The 27,154-nt window shown below is 56.0% G+C and overlaps 1 protein-coding gene across 3 annotated transcripts; it reads left to right on the plus strand.

The window, feature by feature from the left end:
• Nucleotides 1–1,491: 1,491 nt before the first annotated feature.
• KCNH6 (potassium voltage-gated channel subfamily H member 6) lies at nt 1,492–26,456 on the plus strand. 3 transcript variants are annotated; one of them, XM_055256341.2, is made up of 15 exons: nt 1,492–1,622; nt 2,282–2,512; nt 8,223–8,384; nt 8,469–8,674; nt 12,023–12,448; nt 13,823–13,977; nt 14,137–14,222; nt 15,230–15,429; nt 15,572–15,824; nt 19,417–19,610; nt 20,771–20,855; nt 21,444–21,606; nt 22,273–22,459; nt 22,792–23,128; nt 26,281–26,456. In XM_055256341.2, the coding sequence occupies exons 1-14, from the start codon at nt 1,547–1,549 to the stop codon at nt 23,083–23,085; spliced, it is 2,718 nt and encodes a 905-aa protein (XP_055112316.2). In that variant the 5' UTR covers nt 1,492–1,546; the 3' UTR covers nt 23,086–23,128; nt 26,281–26,456. The 3 variants fall into 3 exon arrangements, with proteins under 3 accessions (XP_055112316.2, XP_055112315.2, XP_055112312.2); XM_055256337.2 differs by adding an exon at nt 21,207–21,314 and having other exon boundaries at nt 1,547–1,622; nt 13,823–14,222; XM_055256340.2 differs by lacking the exon at nt 26,281–26,456 and having other exon boundaries at nt 13,823–14,222; nt 22,792–24,035.
• Nucleotides 26,457–27,154: the final 698 nt, after the last annotated feature.

Here is a 27,154-nt window from a genome sequence, read left to right on the forward strand (position 1 = left end):
TGTTCAAAATGGCATCTGAGGGTCTTTATTAATTACCTCTTTCCTCCAAACTCACCTCTCCCACGCCCCCTTGTTCCCCTCACCCCAGCCCCTCTGCACTGACATCACCTTTGGCCTTTGCCTAAGGTGCATGCCCCATTTGAATGCTTGCCCTCCAAGATTAGGCTCAAAATTGCTCACCAAACCCTCTGCAGCAGTACAAGCCCACCCAGATGCTCAGTGAACAGTGGTCCCCTTCTCCCCTTCCTCTCCAGGAAGCCTCTTTCAATAAACCTTATCCCACCCCATCTGCTTTTTCTAGTGTGTTCATTTTCAGTCAGTACTCAGTACTCAGACGCTTTTGTCAGTGGTCACTTGGTAATAGGTGGTTTTAAATCTGTTCTCCTTCCAAGATGTACCCGTATGCTAAGAGCTCTCAGGCCTCTGAAGAAGGCACCTTATTGCATACTTCTTTCTTTCTTTCTTTCTTTTTTTCAGATGGAGTCTCGCGTCTCGCTCTGTCTACCAGGCTGGAGTGTAGTGGCGCGATCTTGGCTCACTGCAACCTCTGCCTCCCGGGTACAAGCGAGTCTCCCACTTCAGCCTCCCGAGTAGCTGGGATTATAGGTTTGCGCCACCACACTCAGCTAATTTTTGTGTTTTCAGTAGAGACAGGGCTTCGCTATGTTGGCCAGGCTGGTCTCAAACTCCTGACCTCAGGTAATCCGCCCACCTCTGCCTCCCAAAGTGCTGGAATTACAGGCGTGAGCCACCGCGCCTGGCCCTTATTGCATATTTCTTGCACGTCTTCATGTGTACTCCTACCCCCTCCTCTCAGGACCAGGCCCTGGCTGGGCTTGGTAGCAGGAGCTCTGCATGGGACCTAGGTCTCTGCTGAGCTGGAGATCACTTGCTATAAGAGCAGGCCAGAGGCCTAATGGTATCATTGCCAGGGTTGGGCCCAGTGGTCAGACCCGGAAGAAAGCTTTCAGTCAAAGACCACCTGAGGCCCTAACAATCCCTTCTGTAGCCCCCCTCCTGCCTGGGAGACTCCCTGCACTGGGAGGGGAGACTGCCCTTTGGTACTGGGAGGGAATTGGAGAGGTGCTGAGGCCATTGGCCCTTGGGACAGGAACAGAAGCAGCTTCTCAGAGAACATCTGCCCTATTCCAGGGCCAGGACCCCAGCCCCCGACTACCACGTAGGATGCAAGGCCCCGCCCCAGCCCCATCGGGTCCCAGAGAAACTGCCCCGCCCAGCGGCCCCCTCCTCGCTGCCGGCGCGCGGCTTCTTTCAGCACCCAGGGGTGGACAGCTCCCGGGCCGGCGCAGAGGAGAGGAGGCGAGGGGAGGGCAGGGGACCGCAGGAAAGGAAAGGAGAGGTGGGGCAGGGGTGGGGAGGGGAGGGCAGGGGAGGGCAGACGCAGGCTGGCGGGCGGGGCGCGGAGCCCGTTGGCCCTCCCCGGGGGCGGCGCCCACCGGAGCCGGTCGTTGCTGAGCCCGAGGACAGGCAGAGACGCCGGGAGCCGGGGGCGCCTGTGGCTCCGGGCAGGGGCTGCGGCCGAAAGATGCCGGTCCGCAGGGGCCACGTCGCTCCCCAAAACACTTACCTGGACACCATCATCCGCAAGTTCGAGGGCCAAAGTGAGTGTGTGTATGTTGGGGCGGGGGGACGATCTGGAGTCCTGGTTCCGTGAAAGGGGGGGGCCGGACCCCTTTACTAACTTCTAACCGGGCAAGGTGGTGAGTGCCAGGTGCTGAATGCAAAATCCTTCCTTTGATGTCCCCAACACCTTCTCCTCCAGGGAGACCCGCTTGCCTTAAATGCTGTCCTCTTTTCTGGAACACAAGGAGCAGCATGCAGCCCTTCCCTCCCTACCCCCCCAGCTGTTTCCTTGGTGCCCCAAGTCCGAACCTCCCCTTCCAGCCACTGCCCGCCCCCTCACCCGCGTCCTCCAGAGGCTTCCCTGAGTCCTTCCTTTCCTTCCTTTTCATATCCTGGCTCTGGTCTTCCCGGGAGCTTTCCCAGGCCTGACCCCCATCTGGTCACATCCCTGCCTCCCTTCGCCACACTTTTCCTGTTTCCAGGAGGCCTTGGGCCTTCCTTCCACCTCAAGACCCTCACTGCCCTAGTCTTCCCACAATCCCCAGGCCCGACTCCCTCCCCCATTCCAGTCACTGCCCTGCTCCTCTGCCTAAATTCCCCTTACTGCCACCAAGAGTCCTTATGATCTTTCCCTCCCAGCCGCCGAATCCTGGCTCCCATGGACTTTTTGCCTCCCAACTCCCACCCCCCACCCCAGGTCGGAAGTTCCTGATCGCCAATGCTCAGATGGAGAACTGCGCCATCATTTACTGCAACGACGGCTTCTGCGAACTCTTCGGCTACTCCCGAGTGGAGGTGATGCAGCAACCCTGCACCTGCGACTTCCTCACAGGCCCCAACACACCGAGCAGCGCCGTGTCCCGCCTAGCGCAGGCCCTGCTGGGGGCTGAGGAGTGCAAGGTGGACATCCTCTACTACCGCAAGGATGGTGAGGCACACTCAGGCCAGAGGCTTTGCAGGGCAGGCTTGGCCCTCTGTCTTGTCCAGCCAGGGTGGCCTTGGGGAAGGCATTGACCCAGGGTCCAAAGGGCCTGAACAAATCCTGTTTCTTCTAGGGGCCTTGGTTCCTCCACAGGCATTGGATATGATGCCTTCTGAGGTCCTTTGCAGGAGCTAGGGATCAGGCTAGGCCACCCACTGGTCCTGGCCTGGGGCAGGGCCTCCTGCTCTTCCATCCCTCCCCCGTGTCCCTGGTCTCCTGGCTCTCCACTCTGTCACTGTCAGCCCCAGCTGTCAGGCAGCTGGGATGGAAATTAACCTTCCCTCCTCTCCGTCTGCTCCAAGGATTAGAGGAGGAGTCACCTCCTCAAGACCTCTGTGGCCAGGCAAGGCATGGGGGCTTTTGGGTGGGAAAGTGGGGTGGGCCTGCCTCATCCAGTCTCAGCTCTTTGGGGAGACAGGGTCTGGAGTTTTCCCTGACCAGGAAGCTCATTCAGATGGAGTTTGGGTTGTTACTGCCAGCGGGAGCATACTGCAAGCAAAACAGAAGCATAAGTCAGAGGGTGAAGACAGAGCTCAGCAGCCCTTGGAAATCCTCCTCCACCCCCCAGGACCGCAGGGTCCTCACTGGACCTGGCAGGATGGGTTGGAATGAGGAAAAGATCCTGAATGTCCTGGGAAATCTCTTGAATCAATGGCCCCCAACCTGGTTCTGCATCAGAATTACCCAGAGCATGTTTTCCAAAACATGCTTTCTCTACAGAGAGGCCGACTCAGAAGGTGTGAGATGAGGCCAAGCGGGTGTATTTGGAAATATCTCCCTGATGGTTCTGATGTCCTGCCTACTTTAGGAACCACTGGCTTAGGTAAATCCCTTCATTTCATAGATGTGGAAGGGATTTGCCCAAGATCCCACTGCTAGAGTCCAACCTGGGACTGGAACCCAAGTCTCTGGATTCCTCCCTCAGAGGTTTCTTTTGAGTAATCCCAAGAGGAGAGAAAGGACCCAAGCTGCCTTTGTGTTTAGAGGCAGGATTTCCGGGGAAGGAGGTGCTCAGGGGAGAGAAGTCCCCAGGGAAGGCAGGCATGAGGCCACCTGAGTGCAGATAAATGACGGATGTCTCTGGATCGGGGCCAAGGAGTGCTGACAGCCCGGGTTTCAGGGGCCTGGAGTGTGTGGAACATGAGCATGTGTGTGCTTGCATGTGTGTGCCTCTGTGTGTGTGTGTGCTTGCAAGTTCATGCCCGTGTGTATGTTTGCAGGCTTCTCAGAGTTACAGCTTCTCGGGTAGGTCCTGGTTGTTCCTGCTGCTGCTGCTTGAGTGAGTGGCAGCGAGAAGTGCAGCAGGCAGTGGCAACCAGGAGGGGACTGGGAAGAATCTGGCTTAGTGTGGCAGTACTCACAGGGTTTATGAAGTCAGAATATTTTTTAAAGCTGTGACCTCACCTCCTCACATCATTGCAGAGAGGAGGTGGCTGTCAGGGGAGTGCGAAGGGTCCTGGGGAACAGGATGGGACAGCAGGAAATGGGGGGGTACAGCAGGTCCTTTCTTTTCCTCTCCTTGACACTAGAGCTATACCTGATCCCAGATTCGTAGGGATGTCAGGCGATGGCTCTTGGGGTCCCCTCAGCACCCTGAAGGTGTCTGGGCAGAGGGCAGAAGTCAAAGCCTGGCCTTGGCCCCCTGAGATCAGGATCAGATCAGAATCCTGTGGGAGTCCTCAGGTCTCAGAAGGGAACCTAGGAACCTTGTCTTGGGGGCTGACCCTCGGTGAAAATGGGAAATTGCCCACATACCTGGTGCCCCATAAGTCCCAATCTACTCCCATCCCACCCTCGGCCCTTCCCTATCTTATTGCCCAAGGCTTTGATTACCTGGACCTTCCTGAAATTGTCCTGAAACCCAGAAAGGGGAGCTTCCTGGCCTGCTTTACACTAAGGGAAGGATGTTGTGCTCAGATAACTGATGTTCACCTTAAGGTCTACTCTGACCTCATATGATTCTTTTTTTGTTTGTTTGTTTTTTGAGACAGGGTCTTGCTCTGTCACCCAGGCTGGCAAGAACATAGCTCACTGCAGCCTCCCATCTCAGCCTCCTGAGTAGCTGAGACCAGAGGCGTGCACCCTCACACCCGACTAATGTTTTAATTTTTTGTAGGGATGGGGGTCTCACTACGTTGCCCAGGCTGGCACATGATCCTTTTTTGACCATATTCATGTACACTTACAGTCCTGCTGAGGGGCATCTTAATGGTGATTTCTTTCCTCCTCGGGTCAGTACCTCCCTTCTCCCCAACCCCCAACTCCAGGGAGGTGGGAAGGGGTCCTGAGCAGATCTCTAGCTGATTTATATATAATCCTCTTTTCCTCTAAAGGGGTAATCCACTGAAAATTCTCGAAGTCAAAGTGGAGGGTTTGTGTTCACATAGCTCAACGTTGTGCAGCTACAGACAGTTGGGCTCAAAGAGGCCAGGGCACTTGGCAAAAATACCCCAGGAGACAGCTCAGAGACCCCTGGGAAACTGGCTCTTCCTCTATTTGCCTTTGCTAGGAGTGGTGAGAACCTAACAGATAAGGAGGAATGGGGATGTGGCAGGACTAGAACTGGTGAGAGTTTGGCAGGAAGAAAAGAGAGCACTCAGATCCCCCCACTGTCACCCATGACTGCCCCGCACTGGCACCTGCCCGGGAGCCCACCCCAGCCTGCCTTTCCCGGGTCCTCTTCTCTGAGGATCCCGAACCAGAGAGTCCCCTAATCCCCAAGCCAGATCAGAGGAGTCTTGGGACTTCTCCAGTCCTTAGCTCTTGATAAGGAAGATGGGACAAGGGGCTGCTGTCTGCCCCCACCCTCCTCCCATGTTTACCATATGCACAGCCATGAATGCCAGGAGGACCAAGCCAGGAGGCAGCATGCAGCGGCCACCCTCTCAGTGGCAGCTTTTTGTAGCCCCAGCCTCTCCCTGGGGGCTCACCACAGTGCTGGATGGGGTGTGCATCGGGAGACAGAGGTGAAGACAACAAGGAGGCTGTGAGTGCTGGGAAACTGAAGGAAGGAGCACATTCAAGAGGGAGAGAAGAGGAGAGAGAAGTGGGCTCTCCCAGGGGGGAGAAGTGGGGTGCCTTTGCTAAGAAAAGTAAGAACATAGCATGTAAGAAGGAATGGGAATTCCCAGGGGGCAGACAAACCTGCTGCCCTTGGTCAGAGAGGTGGGTGCTGGGAGGAGCTCCTGCAAGGAAGAAGCGGGCAGAGACTGTGGCTCCTCCTCCAGGGCCCCAGCAAGGGCACGGGAACACTGCCACTCCTGGGCATAACCCGAGATGGTACACTTACCCACTTTTGGTCACCTAGATGTGGGCTTTTGTTGTGTGGGGGCTCTGAGCCACGGGTAAGCAAGGACAACCTGGAGCGGGGGGAAAGAGAATGCTCTGGACTCTTCCAAATCCTCCTAGCCTCCTGTCTGCCTACCCAACAGGCCGCAGGCATGGGGGCGGGGCATGGGGTACCACGCACTGACGCCCCACCTCAGCCCCAGCCCTCACTGCTATAACTGGCTGGTCTTTGGTCCATTCCCAGCTGCAGTTTTCCAATTGCATCAATTTTCCACTAACATCAATTGCTGGGTGCAGCCACTCCAAGACTGTGCGTTGACAGCCCCCAGCAGCTTAGAGAGCCTGGAGGCCCTCTGCCCAGCTCTGCCCTCTCCCTGCCCCCTGCCAGGACAGATCTCTGCAGTGCCAGAGAGATTGACGATATGATCTGGCCTTAGGAGCAGTGTCCGAGGCCACTGGCCAAGGAGGCTCCCTGTCTAGGTCCCAGCATCCAAGTATCACCATGCCTCAGGCTGACTAGAGTGATGGGCTTGGGCCTGGGAGTCTGGGCCTATAGCACTATGTGCCCAGGAGTGGGTGAAGCAGGCAGGTGCCTCTCCCCAGTGTGGGTGTCTCCCCTGGGCCCGGGCAGCAGATGGTAGATGGCTGCCTGGTGCCTGGGAGTCCAGAAATCCAATACGGGAGATTCCTACTCCCCGGGGAGGAAAGCTAGAGGGAGGATAGGGGTGGCTCAGCTGCACCCCAGCTCTGATGGCTGTGAGGAGGGGCTGAGGATGAAACAAGGAGTCTGGTAGAGAGTCATTCCAGTGAGCTCCACAGCAGCGATACTCCCACCAGCAGCCGGCTTGTGTCCCCCACACATGGGCTTCCATCCACTCAGTCAACAAACAACACCTGGGACAGGTGAAACAGCGCCTAACCTGCCCTCAGGGAGTGCAGCTCTGCCTTCTCATCTGCGTGGTCACCTGAGGCCCCTGCCCCCTGAGGATCCTGCCCTTTGGGCCTGACACCTGCCAACAGTTTGAGTTGGGGGACATAGGACTCCCATGGAGAGGGTGCTTGTGGGGTGCCCAGCCTGGAGCTCTTCGGTATGGGGTATTTTGTTTATTTATTTATTTATTTTTGAGACAGAGTCTTGCTCTGTTGCCCAGGCTGGAGTGCAGTGGCATGATCTTGGTTCACTGCAACCTCAGCCTCCTGGGTTCAAGCGATTCTCCTGCCTCAGCCTCCTGAGTAGCTGGGACTACAGGTGCACACCACCACGCCCAGCTAATTTTTGTATTTTTAGTACAGACGGGGTTTCACCATGTTGGCCAGGCTGGTCTTGAATTCCTGGCCTCAAGTGATTCGCCTGCCTCAGCCTCCCAAAGTGCTGGGATTACAGGCTCATATGAGCCACCACGCCCGGCCAGGCATGGGGCATTTTAGCTGGTATTGTTCCATCCACCAAAGGGGGCTGCAGGGAGACCCTGGAGGGGCAGAGTCTGTGGCCTGAGATGTACAGAGCAGCCAGCCGCTGGATGTGGGCTGCCCAAGATGATGGGGAAGGTGGCCGGAGGGGCCTGCCCTGCCCCCACACAGCCATCCTCCTCCCTCTCTGGTGCCCAGGCCACTACTCTGCCTGCTCCCTGGGCCCAGCCCTGCCTTGGGACCCCACACTCCTCCTGGGCCCAGAGCAGCAGCCTGGTTCTGGCCCCAGCACTCTCCTCACAAACAAGTCCCTTCCCTTTTCCAAGCTATTATGTCCTGCAAACCCAGGGATCCTCTCTCCATGCTCCCTCCCAGCCCTTGAAAGTCAGTTTCTGAAAACCCCAGGCTCTCTTCTGCAGAATGGGGGTCCATGCCTGCCCCCCAAGGACCTCCTGAGGCCAAATGTTCCAACTGGCCCCATGCCCAGCACTTAGTGTACTTTCAACAACAAATTCCTCCCCGCATCACAAGAGCAGGGCATCTTTGCAGGATGGGAATATGGGAAGATAGCCCAGGGCCAACCCAGCTCCATGGGGTAGAATGCCCAGCCTCACCTCCCCACTTAATCCACCCCCATCTGCTCAGCTTTAATTACAGCAGAAGCAGACCTCGAGGTTAAGCTCTGAGCTGATGGCCAGGCGTGGACTTGGGCCTAATCTGATGCTACCTTATCTCCTAATGAGCAGCTTAACCGCTCTCCCCACCTCTGCCCTGTGGGTGGAGCACTAGCTGCGCAGCCTCACCCACCCTCTGCCCAGTATCTCTGGTCACTGTCCAGGCCTCTTCACCCCAGTGGCTGCCCTTCACTTGGCCTTCACTCAGCCCCTTCCCTAGCCAGGTCACTGCAGGAGGGGACCCCTTCAGGGCCCAACCCCCATCCCCCCAATGGTGTTTGCAGCCTCCAGCTTCCGCTGCCTGGTAGATGTGGTGCCCGTGAAGAATGAGGACGGGGCTGTCATCATGTTCATCCTCAACTTCGAGGACCTGGCCCAGCTCCTGGCCAAGCGCAGCAGCCGCAGCTTGTCCCAGCGCCTGTTGTCCCAGAGCTTCCTGGGCTCCGGTGAGGCAGAGTGAGGGTGGTGGTGGGAGGGACGCATGAGGGTCCCCTGGCCCTGGCTGCTCTGACTTCTGGCCCTGGTTTCAGAGAGCTCTCACGGCAGGCCAGGCGGACCAGGGCCAGGCACAGGCAGGGGCAAGTACAGGACCATCAGCCAGATCCCGCAGTTCACACTCAACTTCGTGGAGTTCAACTTGGAGAAGCACCGCTCCAGCTCCACCACGGAGATTGAGATCATCGCGCCCCATAAGGTGGTGGAGCGGACACAGAACGTCACTGAGAAGGTCACCCAGGTGCGGGCCTGCGGAGCAGGGTGTGCAGAGCTGCGCCAGGCCTCCAGGGTCCCCTCCCAGGCTCTGGGCCCAGGCCCTTCTGGGGCCTTGGCCGGTAAAGAGATCCTGCCTGTCCAGCCTCTAATATCTGGTTCAAGCCCCAGGCCTCCTGTCCTGTTTGAGACCTAAAGACCTAAAGGCCTGCCCTGAGGTCACAGCCCTTGTGCCCAGCTCCTAGAGCCAGAGGAGGCTGGGGTCAGCAGGGCCTGTGAATGATGCCGCCTCCTAGGCGTGGAGAAGCCAGGGCAGGGGGTGGACATGCAGGCCACTATGGGGGCCTGACCAAGGCTCAGCCCGTCACAGGGTAGGAGAGGCAGAGAGGAGACATGCCAGGGCCAAACTGAGAGGAGAGCTGGTGTGGGGGGGTCCCAGCCCTGTGCCAGCCCCTTGCCTTTGAGACAAAAGCCACCCTCCCTACTTCCTTCCAATGTGAACACAGGATCCTCCTGCATGCCAGGCAGGGCAGGGAGAGGCTGGCACCTCCAGCTATCTTTAATCAGCTTCCTGGGGGCCAGGCCCTGAAGGACCCTGGCAGCTCCTCCTTGGCCACCCCAAGGCAGGCTTCCCTGGTTCCTCTGCTCCAGCTCACCCAGCTGTCCCTTCTCATGAGGTCGGAAGGCCTGACCATTCCAGAGGGAAATGCGAGGAGCCCTGCCCGAGGCTCCAGTGACCACAGTCCTGGCACTGACTCCCTGTGTGACCTTGGCCAGGGGAAATACCAGCCCCCTTTCTAGGCCTCAGGGCTTTCATCTGCAGGAGAGAGAGGGACTAAATGGTCTCTGGGGACCCATTTCACATTGAGTAGTTCTGGCCCCAGGAGGCAAAGCTATAAGTCATAGCCAGGGGCCCAGGCCCAGGTTAAGCAATGCAGAGCATGGAGAGGCCTGCTCCCAGCTTTGCTGGGGCTGTCCCTGTGTTGGGGCTGGAGGCAGCTCTTTTCCCCCCTGCCTGTTTTCACCTAAAGCACAGTTGCTGTTGGAACCAGGTGTGGGAAAGACCACTCAGCACCTCACTGAGCTCAAAGATCCTGAGGAGGGTAGGACACCAGGCTGCAGGACTGTGCCCTCTGAGGTCAGGCAGAGTGGCCCAAAGGCCTGACCCTGGGAAGCCCCCCAGCTGCTTACTCCAGGGCTTCTTAGGTTGATGCCACTCTTGGTGGCTACCATGGTGGGGGCTGTTAGACTAGAGAGTGGTCGGTGAAGACAGCCAGGCCTGGCTGGGCCCATAGTCCCGGCGCCTGCCCAACCTGCCTGCCCCTGTTTGTTCCTCAGCTTGGCCCCTCTTGGCATCACTCCCCCACTCCATGTGGGTCCTAGGTCCAGGGAGGTGCCTGACAGATCTCAGGGGAAAGGGCAGGCGAGGACCCAGATCAGGGAAGTCACATCGGCCTCAACCAGAACATAAAGAGCCTCAATGGCTGTGGCCTCACACCAGAGCCTGGGCATCCTGAGGGCCTTGCAGCTCTGGGGGACACTGGGCAGGGTGGGCTTTGCCACGAAGGGCCCTCAAGCTGGCTTTGAAGGCAGTGGGAGATTTTGGGGGTCCTCCTGTCTGGGGGCCCTGAGGAGCTGAGGAACTCTCCTCTCAGCCTACTTTAAACCACCCCCCACCATTCCTTCTGTCTCGCTCCCACTCCCCACCCAGGCAGGCCTAGGGAAGGGCCTTGTTTCACCCTAGCAGGGTCCTAGCGGCCCTCAGGAGGAGGAGGAGCGGCTCTGATGCCCAGGGTCTGACGGCAGCTGCTCCTAATCAGAGCCCCAGTTTGCAGTGCTCATTCAGGGACCTGCAGTTGAGAGCCCATGTGGACCCAGAGCTGGGCACACAGTGGGGAGAGGGCCGGTGAGGGAGCCGAACTCAGTGAGCCCATGGCTCAGTGGAGCACCACCATGCAGCTAGGTGGATACAGGGGCAGGGAGAAAATTAACAAAGAGCCCAAGTCTATGTGGAGTCCGAGGGGGCTTCCTGGGGAAGTACGAGGTGAGGCCTCAAGGCTGAGCAGGTCACTGCAGGGTGGGGACATGGTAGCCCCACTCAAGGGTTTGGACGTCAGATAGGGACCCTCTGGTTGAAACCAAATGGATCTGCCTTATTGTGATCCCATCTGCTAACTGATTTTGTTTGCAAGGTCAAACTTTACATTGCACATTTTCCTAAACCAGAGCTATCCACCAGGTCTCATCTGGTGGGAGAGGAGGTCCATGGAACACCCCTCCAGCTCCATCCTTGTCTGGAGCAGTGTCTGATGAGGATGAGGGAGAAAGAGGGTGGACAGGGAATTACTGTGTAGAGCAGCGCATGCCATCTCCGTGAGAATAGATGGATCTCACTAACTACATGAGAACAGATGCATCTCATTTCCTCACTACCCATGGCTTTTGTTGTCCTTTGTGATTCCATTTCGCAGATGAGGGAACTGAGGCTCACAGAGGTTACAAAACTTGCCCAAGGCTCACCTATAGCACATGTCAGACCTGGGATTCAACTGGGGAGGCCTGGCTTCAGTACCCATGCCCTTCCTAATGCCCTGGCTGTCTCTCGTGTTGGGCAGCTGGGCAGAGCCGGGGCATGTTGTGCTGGGACCTAGAGCTCCTGGGTTGATCACAGTCTTGGAGGCGGGGGTGGGAGGGGAGAAGGGAGAAGGGAGAAGGGAAGTCTCTGCAGAAGGTGATGATTCCAAATCCTTGGACATGTGGAGAGGAGTCAGTTTTCCTTGGTGCCCAGGACCTGTTGAGGGTCCAGGTTGGCTACACCCCTACCCCATGGACTCTTTCCATAGGAGGCTCTCAGTTGGCCCCAGAGAGGGCACTCACTGGTCCTGGCTCTCCAGGGCCCTCAGAAAGGAAGACATTCTTCTAGCAGTGACCTGTTCCCATCAGGAACCCTGACCACAGGGGGCCTCCTAAGCCCACCAGAGAGGATCAGCCCACCAGCTACCCCTTCAGTGGGCTCTTGTGTGGAATGGGTCTACAGATGACCATGGGCCTGGCCCTCCACTGCCTGGCTCCACCCACTCCAGGATGTTTCCAAGGGAGCTTGTGAGCATCAAACCTGGGGTCGCTATGGGGCAGAGCCATACCCCTCCTCTTGCATCCCAACTCTTTTCTCTGCACTTCCTCCCGAGGCATCTGTCCCCTTAGGAACTTGCCTTCTCAGACACCCCCCACCCCATCTCTCCCTCATCCCCTCTGCCCACCAGAGCCGTGGTCACCCACCCTCTCCCACTACACCTTCCCCAGGCCTCAGCCCTCTAGGCCGGTCTCACCAGCGGTGGCTGCCCCCTGCCTGACCTCCCTCGGCCCCCACCCCCAGGTCCTGTCCCTGGGCGCAGATGTGCTGCCCGAGTACAAGCTGCAGGCGCCGCGCATCCACCGCTGGACCATCCTGCACTACAGCCCCTTCAAGGCCGTGTGGGACTGGCTCATTCTGCTGCTGGTCATCTACACAGCCGTCTTTACGCCCTACTCAGCCGCCTTCCTGCTCAGCGACCAGGACGAATCACGGCGTGGGGCCTGCGGCTATACCTGCAGTCCCCTCACCGTGGTGGATCTCATCGTGGACATCATGTTCATTGTGGACATCATCATCAACTTCCGCACCACCTATGTCAACACCAATGATGAGGTGGTCAGCCACCCCCGCCGCATCGCCGTCCACTACTTCAAGGGCTGGTTCCTCATTGACATGGTGGCCGCCATCCCTTTTGATCTCCTGATCTTCCGCACCGGCTCCGATGAGGTGAGCAGACCCCCTCCAGGCCAGCAGCCATGGCTCTCCTCTGCACGCTGGCCTTAAGCCCTCCCTGCTGCACAGCACTGGGTGCAAAGAGTACCTGGCACTGGGCACCTTTGCTGAAGCACATGGAAGTGGAGAGGAGGCCCCGAACATCTGTCACCTCCCAGCCCTGGAGAAGGACCTGCCGAGGCTGCACCCCCAGGCCTCTGCCCCTCTGCCCCCTCTCTGAGCAGGCCCTGGTAAGAGGAGCAGGCTGCCCCTTCCTGGACGGGCACTCGTGGTCCTGGCCCCTCATGCTGACTTCCAAACTGCACTCATCCTGGAGGAAGAAAGGGATCCCCAGGCCACTCCCCCAGTGCACCCTGGCTCCCACCTCGCTCCCTAGCCCTCCACTATGCCCACCCGGCTGCCCACAGGTGACGTGAAGGCATCTACATGCCTTTCTCATAGCTTCCAGTCCCAAGGTCTCCTCTTGCCCCCTCTCCTCAGGATCAGCTTTTCACTGAAATCAACTCTGCCCTCTGTGTTCCAGTGCCCCCTTATCACCCCAGCCTGTCCAGCAGGGGGTGTCCAGCAGGGCTCCTCTGCTCCAAACCCCCCTAAGACCACCCCTGAGCAAATCCACCCTCCTACCCTGCTGCCCCTACCTGGACACTGAGTGGCCTTCGTACTCACTTGTGTCCCATCACCAAACTTGCCAGCCTCCCGCCCCTCCATGCAGCTGCCACAGCGACTTTCAGATCGCCTACCTGACCCTGTGTTCCACCCTCTGGGATGTACAGGGTCCCCAGAATTTTCAGTGGCTTCCCAAGGCTTACAGACTAGAAGCCAAGCTCGTGATGGACCCTGAAGCCCACAGGGAACAGCCCCTGCCCGCCCTGCCCTTCCCAGGCACAGCTCTCGCTGCTCCTCCATCTCCCGCATGTGCACCGGGCTGCAGTGCCACACTCAGTTTCCCACATCGGCCATGCACTTCACACCTCAGTGCCGCTGCTCATGCTGCTCCCTGAGCCAGGAGTGCCCTTTCCGTCTCCCTCCTGTCTGTCTGGAGCCTTAGCCTCCTCTCTCCAGGCTCAGCTCATGCGTCACCTCATCCATGAAGCCTCCCCTGACCTGCCCCTGCAGACTTGACCTCCCCTTCCTCTGTGCTCCCACTGGACTTCTGTCCTAGCAACCAGAACAGTATTTTGAGCTTTAGGCTGAGATCCTCAATGTCCCATACCATGCCACACTGCCAAGTGCGTGGCCCGGAGGAAGTTCTCCATAAATGTTTGTTGAATGACTATGTGGTTGTATGCATGAGTGAACAAAAGCAGGCCTGAGTGCACCCCTCCAAGGGCTGACCCCAGCCCTGTGACTATTTCCCTACCCCTCCAGACCACAACCCTGATTGGGCTATTGAAGACAGCGCGGCTGCTGCGGCTGGTGCGCGTAGCACGGAAGCTGGACCGCTACTCTGAGTACGGGGCGGCTGTGCTCTTCTTGCTCATGTGCACCTTCGCGCTCATAGCGCACTGGCTGGCCTGCATCTGGTACGCCATCGGTAATGTGGAGCGGCCCTACCTGGAACACAAGATCGGCTGGCTGGACAGCCTGGGCGTGCAGCTTGGCAAGTGCTACAACGGCAGCGACCCAGCCTCCGGCCCCTCAGTGCAGGACAAGTATGTCACAGCCCTCTACTTCACCTTCAGCAGCCTCACCAGCGTGGGCTTCGGCAATGTCTCGCCCAACACCAACTCCGAGAAGGTCTTCTCCATCTGCATCATGCTCATCGGCTGTGAGTGAGACCTCATGCCATGGCCTAACTTCATGCTCTGGTCTTACCCGTGAAATTTTGTGTAGTTTTGTACCGAGATAGAACAAAGCAAGAACCCAGATAGTGCTAAACTGCCAGAGGGCACACAGCTAGGAAATGACCAAGTGACCCGATCCCAGCCCAGGGGTTCGGCTCCAAGGCTGTGCTGCTCTCATTCCCTGCCCCCAGCTGCCTGCCTCCCAAGACACCTGGTTTAGGAACACAAGAGGCAGCATGGAATTTTGCACATAGATTGAGTTGTCATGTTCAGAGTATTTGGGGATGTGAAAGCCCAGAAAAACAAAAACAAAGGAAGAAAATGGGTGAAAACAAGAAATTGAAAGTTTGCTCTTTTTTGTTGTTGTGGTTTTTTTTTTTGAGACAGTCTCATTCTGTCTCCCAGGCTGGAGCTCAGTGGCACGGTCTTGGCTCACTGCAACCTCTGCCTCCTGGGATCAAGTGATTCACATGCCTCAGCCTCCTGAGTAGCTGGGATTACAGGCGGGCACCACCACGCCTGGCTAATTTTTCTATTTTTTTGGTAGAGACGGGGTTTCACCTTGTGGTCCGGTTTGGTCTCGAACTCTTGACCTCAGGTGATCTGCCCACCTCAGCCTCCCAAAGTTCTGAGATTACAGGCCTGAGCCACCACACCCGGCTGAGAGTTTTCTCTTTACTGTATTTTTACAACTTAAAGGAGAAAACAGGTCTGAACTTTAAAAATCCATTGCCTTCCTTCTTTCTTCTCGGGAGTTTGACCGCTGGGCCCAGTAAGATGCTAAGAGGCACAGGGCAGAGGGAGGAGGGCAGAAAGCCCAGGGGCCTTTGTCCCCCCATGTACCCTGGCACTGCCCTGGTCACTGCTGACTTCTCCCTGGACAGAGGGGTCCCTCACCAGGGGGCTGCTGGAAGGAGGAAGACCTGGGTAAGCCCCGGGTGGCGTGGCCCAGTGGGGCCGCGGAGGAGCTCACTCTCCGCCCCGCCCCCAGCCCTGATGTACGCCAGCATCTTCGGGAATGTGTCTGCGATCATCCAGCGCCTGTACTCGGGCACCGCACGCTACCACACGCAAATGCTGCGTGTCAAGGAGTTCATCCGCTTCCACCAGATCCCCAACCCGCTGCGCCAGCGCCTGGAGGAGTACTTCCAGCACGCCTGGTCCTACACCAATGGCATTGACATGAACGCGGTGAGCCCTGCCCCTCCGGCTAATGCCCCGGGGGGAGCCAAGATCCTGCGGGGACCGGGCGTCCCCGGAGCCCTCCCCACCCTCTCCCCCAGCCCCACACCGGCCGCGCCCCGCTGTACTTGGCCGCCCGCCCGTCTTGCAGGTGCTGAAGGGCTTCCCCGAGTGCCTGCAGGCTGACATCTGCCTGCACTTGCACCGCGCGCTGCTGCAGCACTGCCCAGCTTTCAGCGGCGCCAGCAAGGGCTGCCTGCGCGCGCTAGCCGTCAAGTTCAAGACCACGCACGCGCCGCCTGGGGACACGCTGGTGCACCTCGGCGACGTGCTCTCCACGCTCTACTTCATCTCCCGAGGCTCCATCGAGATCCTACGCGACGACGTGGTCGTGGCCATCCTAGGTGGGTCAGGCGGAGTGGACCAGGCCTGTGTTGGGGATTGGATGAAAGGGGGCGGGACTGGAGATGCCCTGCCCGGGGCCACCCTCCTCCTGATGAGGATTTTACTTTTACTGGCCAGCCACGTGCACAGCATGTGCCCGGGAGAGCTTTATACCCAGCTCCCTGAATCCTTAAAACAACTCTCTGCCGGAGGTCCCATTTTCCTGAGAGGGAAGTCGAGGCTGAGGGAGATCATGCTAGTCTGTGGCCAGGCAGGAATTCCAGGGCTGCCAGTGTGACTCAGAAGCCCAGGCAGGTCTTCCTACCTTCTTGCACTCTTGGGGAGTTCAGGGAGAAAAGCCAAGGGTCTCTCTGGGTGGAGGTGGATGCCCTGGCTGGGGACCCCAGTCTCACTCAGTGCAGACACAAGGATAGCCAGACACTTTAGAGGAAGGATATGAGCACTGGGCAGGGGGGACAGACAGGTCACAAGCAGCCTCTGCCACATATCTGCTGTGTGACCTTGGGCAAGTCACTTTGCCTCTCAGAGCATCACAGGGTCCTCTCGATTCTCATCTTCCTTGCCTGCCCCATGACTTCATCTCCACCCCAACTTCAGCCTCGCCCTCCTTTGGTCCCCATGACCTGGCTATCCTCCAGCCCCTCTGGACAGGTTCCCCTCGGGCAGCCCTCCCCCTCTGCTTCCTCTGGCCTGCTGGTGATCTGCTCTCCTCTCCCCTCCTCACCTGACATCCTCCCCTGGGCCTGCTTCTCCCTCCCACGGCCTCAGCCTTCACCTGTGCCACAAGGATCCCCAGAGCTCTGTCCTCACACCACTGTTTCCTTCGACCAGAATGTTCCATTTCTTCCTGGGCTTGGCCACCCTAGTATTCTATGAGCAGATCAAACTCAATGTATCCCAACCTGAAATCATCACCTTTCCTCAAAACCAGCTGCTTCAGCATCCCCATCACTGTGAAGCATCTGCCTATTGCCCATGCCACAGTCAGCCAAGGGGGCATCCTACTTCGTTCCTGCCCACTGTCTACCAGCCAGACTTGTCCGTACCTCTCCATCTCATGCCTGTCTCCCTGCCCCTGCCTGGATCCATCCCTCTTTGGGTCCTTTCTGGAAAGGTGTTGGGAACTCCTTTCCCATGGCCCTGCATCTGGTTTACTCCCATGCCTGTCTTCCACCTTCTGCCAGTGACCTGAAATAGACATCTGTACATCTGCCTCTTCTGCTCAAGATCCCTCCACAGTTCCCCATGGCCCATGCATGGCATCCCCAGTTATCCCAATCCGACCACCCTGTCCTACCACCCTCCCCCTGGTACTTCATGCTCCAGCCAAACTACTTAGAGTTCTCTAAATCTATGCCCTTGCATGTGCTGCCACTCTGCCTGGAACGCCCTACCCTGTGCCAGTCCGGCAGATCCCAGTTGTCCTCCAAGGCTGGGCTTAGGCATAGGTTTCTGTATGAGACCTTCCCTCACTCCCAGCCTACCTTAGACGTGCCATCCACGGCTGGGCCCAGTGGCTCACGCCTGTAATCCTAGCACTTTGGGAGGCCGAGGTGGGTGGATCACAAGGTCAGGAGTTCAAGACCAGCCTGGCCAAGATGGTGAAACCCCGTCTCTACTAGAAATACAAAAAATTAGCCTGGCATGGTGGTGGGTGCCTGTAATCCCGGCTACTTGGGAAGCTGAGGCAGAGAATTGCTTGAACCCAGGAGGCGGAGATTGCAGTGAGCTAAGATCACACTACTGCACTCCAGCCTGGGCAACAGAGTGAGACTCTGTCTTAAAAAAAAAAAAAAGTGCCATCACATGGGAGGGATGATAATTATTATTAATAATTAAGAAGTTAATCCAATTTAAGTTTCAGTTAGAGACATGAAACCTCTCATTTTGTCCTGAGTAGAAAGAGACATTAGATCAGAATCTTTCGTCTACTGGAAAACCATCACATTATAATGTTGCCCAGATTTCAAGCTTCAGGGTTTCATGTGTGACCCTGGCAAGCCCCTTCCCTCTCCAGGCCTCAGCCCCCTCCTTTGTGAATGCCCTTTGATCCTGTTCTCTTGTGGGGACATATCCCAGCCTCCACCCATCCCTCTGTGCTAAACTGTTACTGCCACTTGCACTAACAAGTGGACTTTCTGGGGGAGTGGGAATCAAAGCAGTCATGCTCCGTGGCACCCCGGCCCTGGGCTCTCCACCCCTAAGCCCTGACAGTGCAGTGCTGATCACATGCTGTTTCTTGTCCTGACTGCCTTTCTCATGGGGGCCGGTCCTTGTTTCTCTCGACACAGCCCCCATTTCACTTCCTCTGTAAGCCTCCTCCTCTCTGCCCCAGCCACCCCTGGCAGGAGGAGCCCCTCCCTCCTCCATGGCCCCATAACTCTTGGTTCTTCCTGTTTCTAGGGCTCTACAGATCATGCTGTAAACTTGTTGGCTGCTTATATACCTATCTTGCAGGGATTTGAGGGGGTCCTTGTGGGTGGCACAACATCTTATATTTCTATCCTTTGGCCAGCACAGCACCTGGCACCAGGAGGGCCCAGTACCCTTGCCACATACCTGAGCATCACCCATGTCTACCCTGGTATGTCCTTCCCCCTTGCCTTGCATAGACCTAGTCAGGTGCCTCTTGCTTTTTTTTTTTTTTTTTTCTTTTTTTTGAGATGGAGTCTCGCTCTGTCACCCAGGCTGGAGTACAGTGGTGCGATCTCAGCTCCCTGAAAACTCCGCCTCCCAGGTTCAAGTGATTCTTCTGCCTCAGCCTCCCGAGTAGCTGGGACTACAGGCCACCATGCTCCGCTAATTTTTGTTTTTGTTGTTGTTGTTTTTAGTAGAGATGGGGTTTCACCATGTTGGCCTGACTGGTCTCGAACTACTGACCTTAAATAATCCACCAGCCTCAGCCTCCCACAGTGCTGGGGTTACAGGCGTGAGCCGCTGCGCCCTGCCGCCTGTTGCTTTTTGAGTCACTTTCTCAAGCATCACCTCATCTGCTTCCCTGAACACTCCAGTGGGGTTGGCAAGGCAGATCAGGTTTTACCCATTTTAGAGATGAAGACTCTGGGGTCCAGAGAGGGGGAGTAACTTCCCCAGGCTTCCTTCACCAGGGCCATGCTGGTTACCTGGCCCCACAATCAGGAGTGGGAAGACAAAGAGAAGTCTCTGGCCCTGCCCTGGCAGAGTTAGGTGCTCTGGCCCTGGGTTCCCTGCACCCTGCTCCACAGCACCGGCAGGCCAAGCAGCAGGGAGACGTTGAGACAGATGTTGAGCCTTTAGGGCCCCTTCCTGCCCACTGTGCCAAAAAGCGTGGGCTACAGGAGGGAGATTCTGAGGGAGGGTGGTTCTGAAGGGCCTGGAGACAGTGAGAGGATCTCTGTGCCGCTCAAAGGACACAGGAAGAGAACAGCCCCACCCCCACCCCCACCCTGCCACCCATAGCCAGCACATCCAGCCACGTCCCCAGAGCTCGATCCTGGGCAGCAGGCCCCAGCCTAGAAGGATGTCCGAGGTTCGGGAGGCCATGGTCAAAGGACCCTCATAAGGGAGCATGGAGCCAGACCCTGAAGAGACTCCCACCCCTCTGGCTGGCAGGGAAGAATGACATCTTTGGGGAACCCGTCAGCCTCCATGCCCAGCCAGGCAAGTCCAGTGCAGATGTGCGGGCTCTGACCTACTGCGACCTGCACAAGATCCAGCGGGCAGACCTGCTGGAGGTGCTGGACATGTATCCGGCCTTTGCGGACAGCTTCTGGAGTAAGCTGGAGGTCACCTTCAACCTTCGGGATGTGAGTCAGGGCCAGGTGGGCCAGGGTGGGTGGAAATGCCCAGGCAGCCTGCTGAGGGCTGGGCCTGCCTGGCCTGAGGGCACTCATCTGACCAATACTCTTCCTTTCAACCCAATCCTGCAACCTTTTCCATAACTTCTTTTGTGCCTACCATGGCTGGCGTCATGCTAAGTATGGGGATAGCTACTATTTATTAAGCACCGACTATGTGCTAAGGGTGGGGCTTCTTTTACATGATCTGCTTGCAAATGGTATTATTATCCCCATTTTCTAGATGAGGAAACTGAGGATTAGAGACAATAAATAAATTGGCCAAAGCCATTCAGCTAGTGAACGGCAGAGCCAAAATGTGAATTTAATTTGTCTGACTCTGAAGCCCAGGCATTCCTACCACATCATACCAGGCTGAAAAGGGGGGTGCCTCCTGTCCAGAGGGCTCACAGTGCCAGACACAGGGGCTGCCAAGAGGTGACAAAGCTGTCTCTCTTCTCATGCTCATCCCTCAGTAGAGGAGATTTTGACAACTCAAGAAAAATAAAGAGCCACAAAGTAAAATAGCCAAAGTCGCGAAGGTATAAAGGAGAAGCCATGTGGAGCTCAAGCTTGCCAAGGAGTGGGACAGCCAGGACCGACCTGGGAATGCCCAGAGGGGTATCATGGAGGAGGGGACTAATGGGAAGAAGGGAGTGTGCACCTCGCCGGGAAACACAGAGCCTGGGCTATTTCTTCCCTGGTGCCCCGCCCCTCCACCTTGGGGGAGGGCTCTGCTGGCATGGGCCCTGTGCCCAGCTTCCTGAGCATAGAGCTGGGTGGGCTTTCTGGCTGTGGACAGCCCTCCCCACACCATCCCCTCTCCCCCTCCTCAGTTTCTCCCCTCCCTCCCCCGATCTGCATAGGGCACTGACAGGTTAGGACTCTGCCTTGGGGCCCCAGCCATCAGGTGGCCAGAATGCCCAGTGGCTGGGCACCAGGACAGAAGGGGTGTGGTCTCTTCGGCCTGGGCCATCTGCAGGAAGTCGCCCAGGGCATCGCTGCTGTGCCCAGCTGCTTGTCACTCTTTCACCTAGTTGTGACAGCACCATGGGGTCAGGGCAGGGAAGAACAAAGAGGCCCCATCCCAGCTTTGGTTCCTGTTATTTCACTCTCTTGCTTCCCATAAGGCAGCCGGGGGTCTCCACTCATCCCCCCGACAGGCTCCTGGCAGCCAAGACCACCAAGGTTTCTTTCTCAGTGACAACCAGTCAGGTGAGCAAAGCCAGCCCCCGCCCCCACCAGCCCGCAGCCCCTGCCCAGCCTCCTACCCCTCCCATGTCCTCTCCATACTGCCTCCCCAGCGCCACCCCACTCCATGAGTGGAGAGGGGCTCCCTCTCTAGACCCAGAGCTGGAGCCTTGGCCCTCCTTCCTCCCCCGTCTCCCAGCCCTGATGGCCTGTGTCCTCAGAGGCAGGGTGGGGGCTCTGTGGTTCAAATGCAACCCCCAGGAGTGTATGGAGACTAGCCAGCCCCCTGAGGTTCCACACCAAGGCATCAGGGGGGCCACTGGGCTGCAGCTCCCTGAGCAGTGAAACCAGCGCTAAAAGTCCTCACCCTGCCAGGGTCTCCCCATGAGCTGGGGCCCCAGTTCCCCTCCAAGGGCTACAGCCTCCTGGGTCCTGGGAGCCAGAACTCCATGGGGGCAGGACCTTGTGCTTCAGGGCACCCAGGTAAGGAGAGCCACTCCTCACAGCCTGTGTCCCCAGGGCAGGTAGGGGGTGGGGGACGGGCTCTACTGAGAAGGGTCAGGCCTCTGGAACCAGCTAGGCCCAGCTGAGACTTCCCTTTCCCTCCTGCAGATGCAGCCCCTCCCCTGAGCATCTCAGATGCATCTGGCCTTTGGCCTGAGCTACTGCAGCAAATGCCCCCAAGGCGCAGCCCCCAAAGCCCTCAGGGAGACCCAGATTGCTGGCCTCTGAAGCTGGGCTCCAGGCTAGAGCAGCTCCAGGCCCAGATGAACAGGTGAGTGCGCTGTGGTCAGGGCTGGGGGCTGGGCATGGGTAGCCCCTCCTAGTGGCTCAGAGATATCACAGGGTGCCACGTGGGTTTTAGAATGGGGCACGCCATTTAGCTGCAGGTCTCCCCATACCTGTCACTAAGCACAATTCCCCCGATGACTTCCCCTAGAAAACTCTGGAACATGCCAAGGGAGCTTCTCAGGGGAGGGGCACAACCACGTGCAGAAACAAATTCCATAGGTCCTGGGAAAGGGAGTGTGTCCTGTGGATGGCAGGGCTGTGGTGGCAGAGTGAGGGCTTAGAGGCAGAACAGTCCAGGTTCAAATTCTGGCTCTGTTCCCTACCAGCAAGAGTGTGGGCAAGTTACTAAACAGCTCTGAACCTAGTTTGCCCTTTTGTGAAATGGGGATAATTAGAACATCCACGTTAAAGCATCTCGGGGACTGAATCTTGTATGCTTGGTGCCTGCTCACTGGTGTTGTTAAGAGTCAGGGGTGTACCAGGGGGATTCTGGGCAGGGGCTGTGGATCCCAGTAAGGAAATAGCTTCAGGTAGGCCCCAGGCCGCCATTCCATCTAGCAGGAACAACACACAGGCTACAAGATTGACAGCTGCCCTCAGGAACTGCTCTTGCCAGCCCTGACCCTGACTGTGGGGTTCTGTCTGGCAGGCTGGAGTCCCGCGTGTCCTCAGACCTCAGCCGCATCTTGCAGCTCCTCCAGCAGCCCATGTCCCAGGGCCACGCCAGCTACATTCTGGAAGCCCCTGCCTCCAATGACCTGGCCTTGTTTCCTATAGCCTCGGAGACGACGAGTCCAGGGCCCAGGCTGCCCCAGGGCTTTCTGCCTCCTGCACAGGTAAGAGGTGAGGGGATTCCCAGGGGCTTACCTGTGAGCAGCTGCATGCCTTCCCTACCCTGACTTGGTCACAGTGTGGCATCAGGCCCAGAGCCTCTGTGGCCCCAGAGCAGCCAGGGCTTCTGCTTACCTCCTTTATGATCAGAGTCACGATAGGGTTAGCCTGGGCAAGGTGCTGGCAAAGCCCAGAATGTGACTACGGAGCCTGCAGCTGGAGCCAGGGCAGCAGGACCCTGAGGTGTGGGAAGGGCAGGTACAATTTTTGCCTGAAGTCAGGGTGGATTAACCTGCAGCCTGGCCTGGGGTGCATCCCTCTTTCTTGCTCCTCCTAGACCCCAAGCTATGGAGACTTGGACGACTGTAGTCCAAAGCACAGGAACTCCTCCCCCAGGATGCCTCACCTGGCTGTGGCAACGGACAAAACTCTGGCACCATCCTCAGAACAGGAACAGCTTGAGGGACTCTGGTCACCCCTGGCCTCACCTCTACATCCCCCGGAAGTACAAGGACTCATCTGTGGTCCCCGCTTCTCCTCCCTCCCTGAACACCTTGGCTCTGTTCCCAAGCAGCTGGACTTCCAGAGACACGGCTCAGATCCTGGATTTGCAGGGAGTTGGGGCCACTGAACTCCAAGATAAAGACACCACGAGGGGACTGAAGGTGGGCAAGGTGAGAGTTAAGGATCTTGGGGAGGTGGCCGGGCGCGGTGGTTCGCCTGTAATCCCAGCACTTTGGGAGGCCAAGGCGGGCGGATCAGACCATCCTGGCTAACACGGTGAAACCCCATCTCTACTAAAAATAAAAAAAAAAATTAGCTGGGCCTGGTGTCGGGCGCCTGTAATCCCAGCTACTGGGGAGGCTGAGGCAGGAGAATGGTGTGAACCCAGGAGGTAGAGGTTGCAGGGAGCCAAGACCGCGCCGCTGCACTCCAGCCTGGGTGACAGAGCGAGACTCCATCTCAAAAAAAAAAGAAAAAAAGATCTTGGGGAGGCAGACATCCTCCCAGATGGGCCTCTCCTAAAGTAGCTACAAACTGCTGATCCAGGTGACCCAGGATAGCATGGGTGAAGAAGCTCACGACTTTTCCCAGCCTCCTGCAGGGCTCCATTTAAACAGCAAGCCTGGTGGAGAGTGGGAGAGTCTCAGGTGTAGAGGCAGCTTACAGGATGGAGGGAGCAGTGAAGAAAGAAGTTTCTGATCTACATGAGTACCTTGCTCTGAGCCTCCCAGCTCAGAATCCTCCAGCACCTCATGGCCCAGTACCAAGGCCCGGGGTTGGTCAGAACTCTTACCATGAGCCTCCGACCTGGCTGGAGATGGAGGTGTGTTCTGTGGCAGACATGTCAGGACAGACCTCCAGCCCTCTGCTCCTGATGGTTCTGTGACATTGAGTCTCTTGAGGGCAGTGGAATGTCACGCAGCTAATAAAGTACACATTTCATGTTGGACTGGGTGTGTAACTTATCTGAAGATCATTACGCCTTTGACCGTGCTGTGGCTTTCTCCAAACCTTCTTGTAAGGAGCTGGAGACTTACCCTCCACCATATCCAGTGTGTTGGGGTCCTGAAGGTGGTTCTGCTGGGCCCAGAAGCTCCTGGAGCCTGGGGCTGTTAGGCCGAGGTGAAGGGAAGCAGAGGCGCTGGCTTGGTGGCCCTAGGGGATCATGACAACAGCCAACACTTCGGTAGCACTCGCCCTGTACCAGGCACTGTGCTGACAGCTCTGCAGATACTTGTTCATCTAATACTCAAAACAACCCCAAGGGGTTGGTATTATTATCCCCATTTTAGAGATGTAGGATCAGTAGCAGAGAGACTAAGACACCCAAACATGAGGGGGAATTCTGAGGTGCAGGTACTGTTCTGTTTCCTGATCTAAGTGCTGGTTACAGCAGTGTGTTCAGGTTGCAAAAGAGTGTGCTTCTATGTGTAAATTATACCTCGGTTAAAAAGAAAATAAAAATAAAAAAAGAGGCCAGGGTAGTGGCTCATGCCTGTAATCCCAGGGCTTTGGGAGGAGGATGAGGCAGGAGGACTGCTTGAGGCCAGGAGTCCAGGGTTACAGTAAGCCGTGATTGCATCACTGAACTCACACCCTGGGCAATGGAATAAGACTCAGACCCTGTCTCAAAATGAAAATTTTAAAAATCATCCCTGTGCCCAACACAATAGGAAAAGGAGGACATAATTTCAACCTAGATGGTCTGGCTTTGAGAGCATGTGCAATTAACCACTGCTGAAAAGGGCTATTGTCCAAGAACTACCTGGTTATCGGTTTTCAGTCCTTTGCTCCAGTGTTCTGTAAAAGAATTTCGAATATGTATATCCCCCTCATACATTTTTAAGTTGACATCTGAAATATTATAAAATACTTCAATGATACATGTAAATAGATGCAAAGGATATAATCTCAAGTGTCTTGTAAATATTGACACTTTATAAAACAATTCCATCCTGCATTTGTATTGACCCATTTCTACCCAAATAGCAGTGATTTGAGAGCCACCACCATCCATTTTAAAAACACAAGAAACCCTTCTTTAACATCGTTTTTTCTTTTCTCATAATTCCCACTTATTCCTCCCATAGTTTTATCCTACATGTAACTTATTGGTATGCTTCAAAGCCTACTACTGATAACCCTATCATATATTTGCAGCACAAATATGTATACAGGCTGGGTGCAGTGGCTCACTCATGCCTGTAATCCCAACACTTTGGGAGGCTGAGGCTGGAAGATTGCTTGAGGCCAGGAATTCAAGACCAGCCTGGGCAGCATAGCTCAACCTGGTCTCTACAAAACAATTTTTTTTAATTAGTCAAGCATTGTTATGCGCACCTGTAGTCCCAGGTACTACAGGGCTTGCTGGGAGGCTTGGGTGGGAGAGTCACTTGAACCTAAGAGGTCAAGACTGCAGTAAGCCATGTTCATGCAGCTGTACTCCAGCCTGGGCAACAGAGCAAGACTCAGTCTCTTTAAAAAAAAAAAAAAAAAAAAGTGGCTGGGCGCAGTGGCTCATGCCTATAATCACAGCACTTTGGGAGGCTGAGGCAGGCAGATCACGAGGTCAGGAGATCGAGACCATCCTGGCTAACAGGGTGAAACCCCATCTCTACTAAAAATACAAAAAAAATAGCCAGGCGTGGTGGTGGGCGCCTGTAGTCCCAGCTACTCGGGAGGCTGAGGCAGGAGAACTGCATGAACCCGGGAGGCGGAGCTTGTAGTGAGCTGAGATCGCACCACTGCACTCCAGCGTGGGCGACAGAGCAAGACTCCGTTTCAAAAAAAAAAAAAAAAAAAGTAGGTCGGTCATGGGGTGGCTCATGCCTATAATCCCAGCATTTTGGGAGGCTGAGGTGGGAGAACCGGTTGAACCCAGCCTGGGCAACACAGCAAGATCTTGTCTCTACAAAAAATAAAAGGAGGCAGGAGGATTGCTTGAGCCCGGGAGGTCAAGGCTGCAATAAGCAGTGTTTGCCCCACTGCACTACCACCTGGGTAACAGAGCCAAGACCCTGCCTCAAAACAAATGTGTATAAATTAATTGACATTTTAAAATTAATTTTTGTAACCTTAATAAGGCTTTAAGGGTTACATCTATTAGTAGTACAGTTCAAAACAACATATACATTCAATTTGCTAATAAAAACTAAAATTTTATTGGAAATATGTCATAAAAGAGAAAATTTCCTCCCCCCGTTAGTTCCTGTATCTGTGGATAAGTATCATTATTTTTTATTAGAATAAGACAAGGTACCGCAAATTTTGTACTTCTTTTTCTTTCCTTTTTTAAATTTTTTTTAAACTTTCCTCTTTACAGGGGATTTCCTTTAGCTGGGCGTGGTGGCGGGTGCCTGTAATCCCAGCTACTCAGGAGCCTGAAGCAGGAGAATCACTTGAACCCTGAAGGCAGAGGTTGCAGTGAGCCAAGATAGTGCCATTGCACTACAGCCTGGGCGACAGAGTGAGACTCCGTCTCAAAAATAAAATAAAATTTTTTAAAAAAGGGGATTTCTTGGCCAGATGCGGTGGCTCATGCCTGTAATCCCAACACTTTGGGAGGCCGAGGCTGGCAGATCATTTGAGGTCAGGAGTTCGACACCAGAATGGCCAACATGGTGAAACCCCGCCTCTACTAAAAATACAAAAATTAGCTGGCCGTGGTGATGCACCCCTGTAATCCCAGCTACTCGGGAGGCTGACGCAGGAGAATCACTTGAACCTGGGAGGTGGAAAAATCATTTATCATTAAAAATTATATTTAGTGCCCAGAATGATGGCTCAGGCCTATAATCCCAGTACTTTGGGATGCTGATGTGGCAGGATCGCTTGAGCCCAGGAGTTCGAGATCAGCCTGGGCAACACAGAGAGATCTCATCTCTACAAATAATAAATTTAAAAATAGCTAGGTGTGGTGGCAAACGTCTGTGGTTCCAGCTACTCCGGAGGCTAAAGTGGGGGAATCGTTTGAGCCTAGGCAGTCCAGGCTACAGTGAGCCCTTATCACACCAGTGCACTCCAGCCTGGGTGACACGGCAAGACCCTGTCTTTAAAAAAAAAAAGTATTTAATGTTATCATCCAACAATTCAATACAAACCTCCTTCAATTTTGATGAAAGCTGAGAATTGGAAACCATTTATATAAAGGTGTCACTTGGTCTCTGGCCCTTCTCCTTTTCAAACTCACAGGCACA

The sequence above is a fragment of the Symphalangus syndactylus genome, chromosome 20 (genome assembly GCF_028878055.3).
Source record: "Symphalangus syndactylus isolate Jambi chromosome 20, NHGRI_mSymSyn1-v2.1_pri, whole genome shotgun sequence".
Taxonomy (NCBI): Eukaryota; Metazoa; Chordata; class Mammalia; order Primates; family Hylobatidae; genus Symphalangus; species Symphalangus syndactylus.

Excerpts from the sequence above, each read along its gene's own strand:
- KCNH6 (XM_055256337.2), top strand. The coding sequence starts at position 1,547 with ATGCCGGTCCGCAGGGGCCACGTCGCTCCCCAAAACACTTACCTGGAC. Across the intron at positions 14,223-15,229 it reads CTGCATCATGCTCATCGGCT|CCCTGATGTACGCCAGCATC; the intron begins GTGAGTGAGACC and ends CCCCGCCCCCAG. Across the intron at positions 22,460-22,791 it reads GCTTTCTGCCTCCTGCACAG|ACCCCAAGCTATGGAGACTT; the intron begins GTAAGAGGTGAG and ends TGCTCCTCCTAG.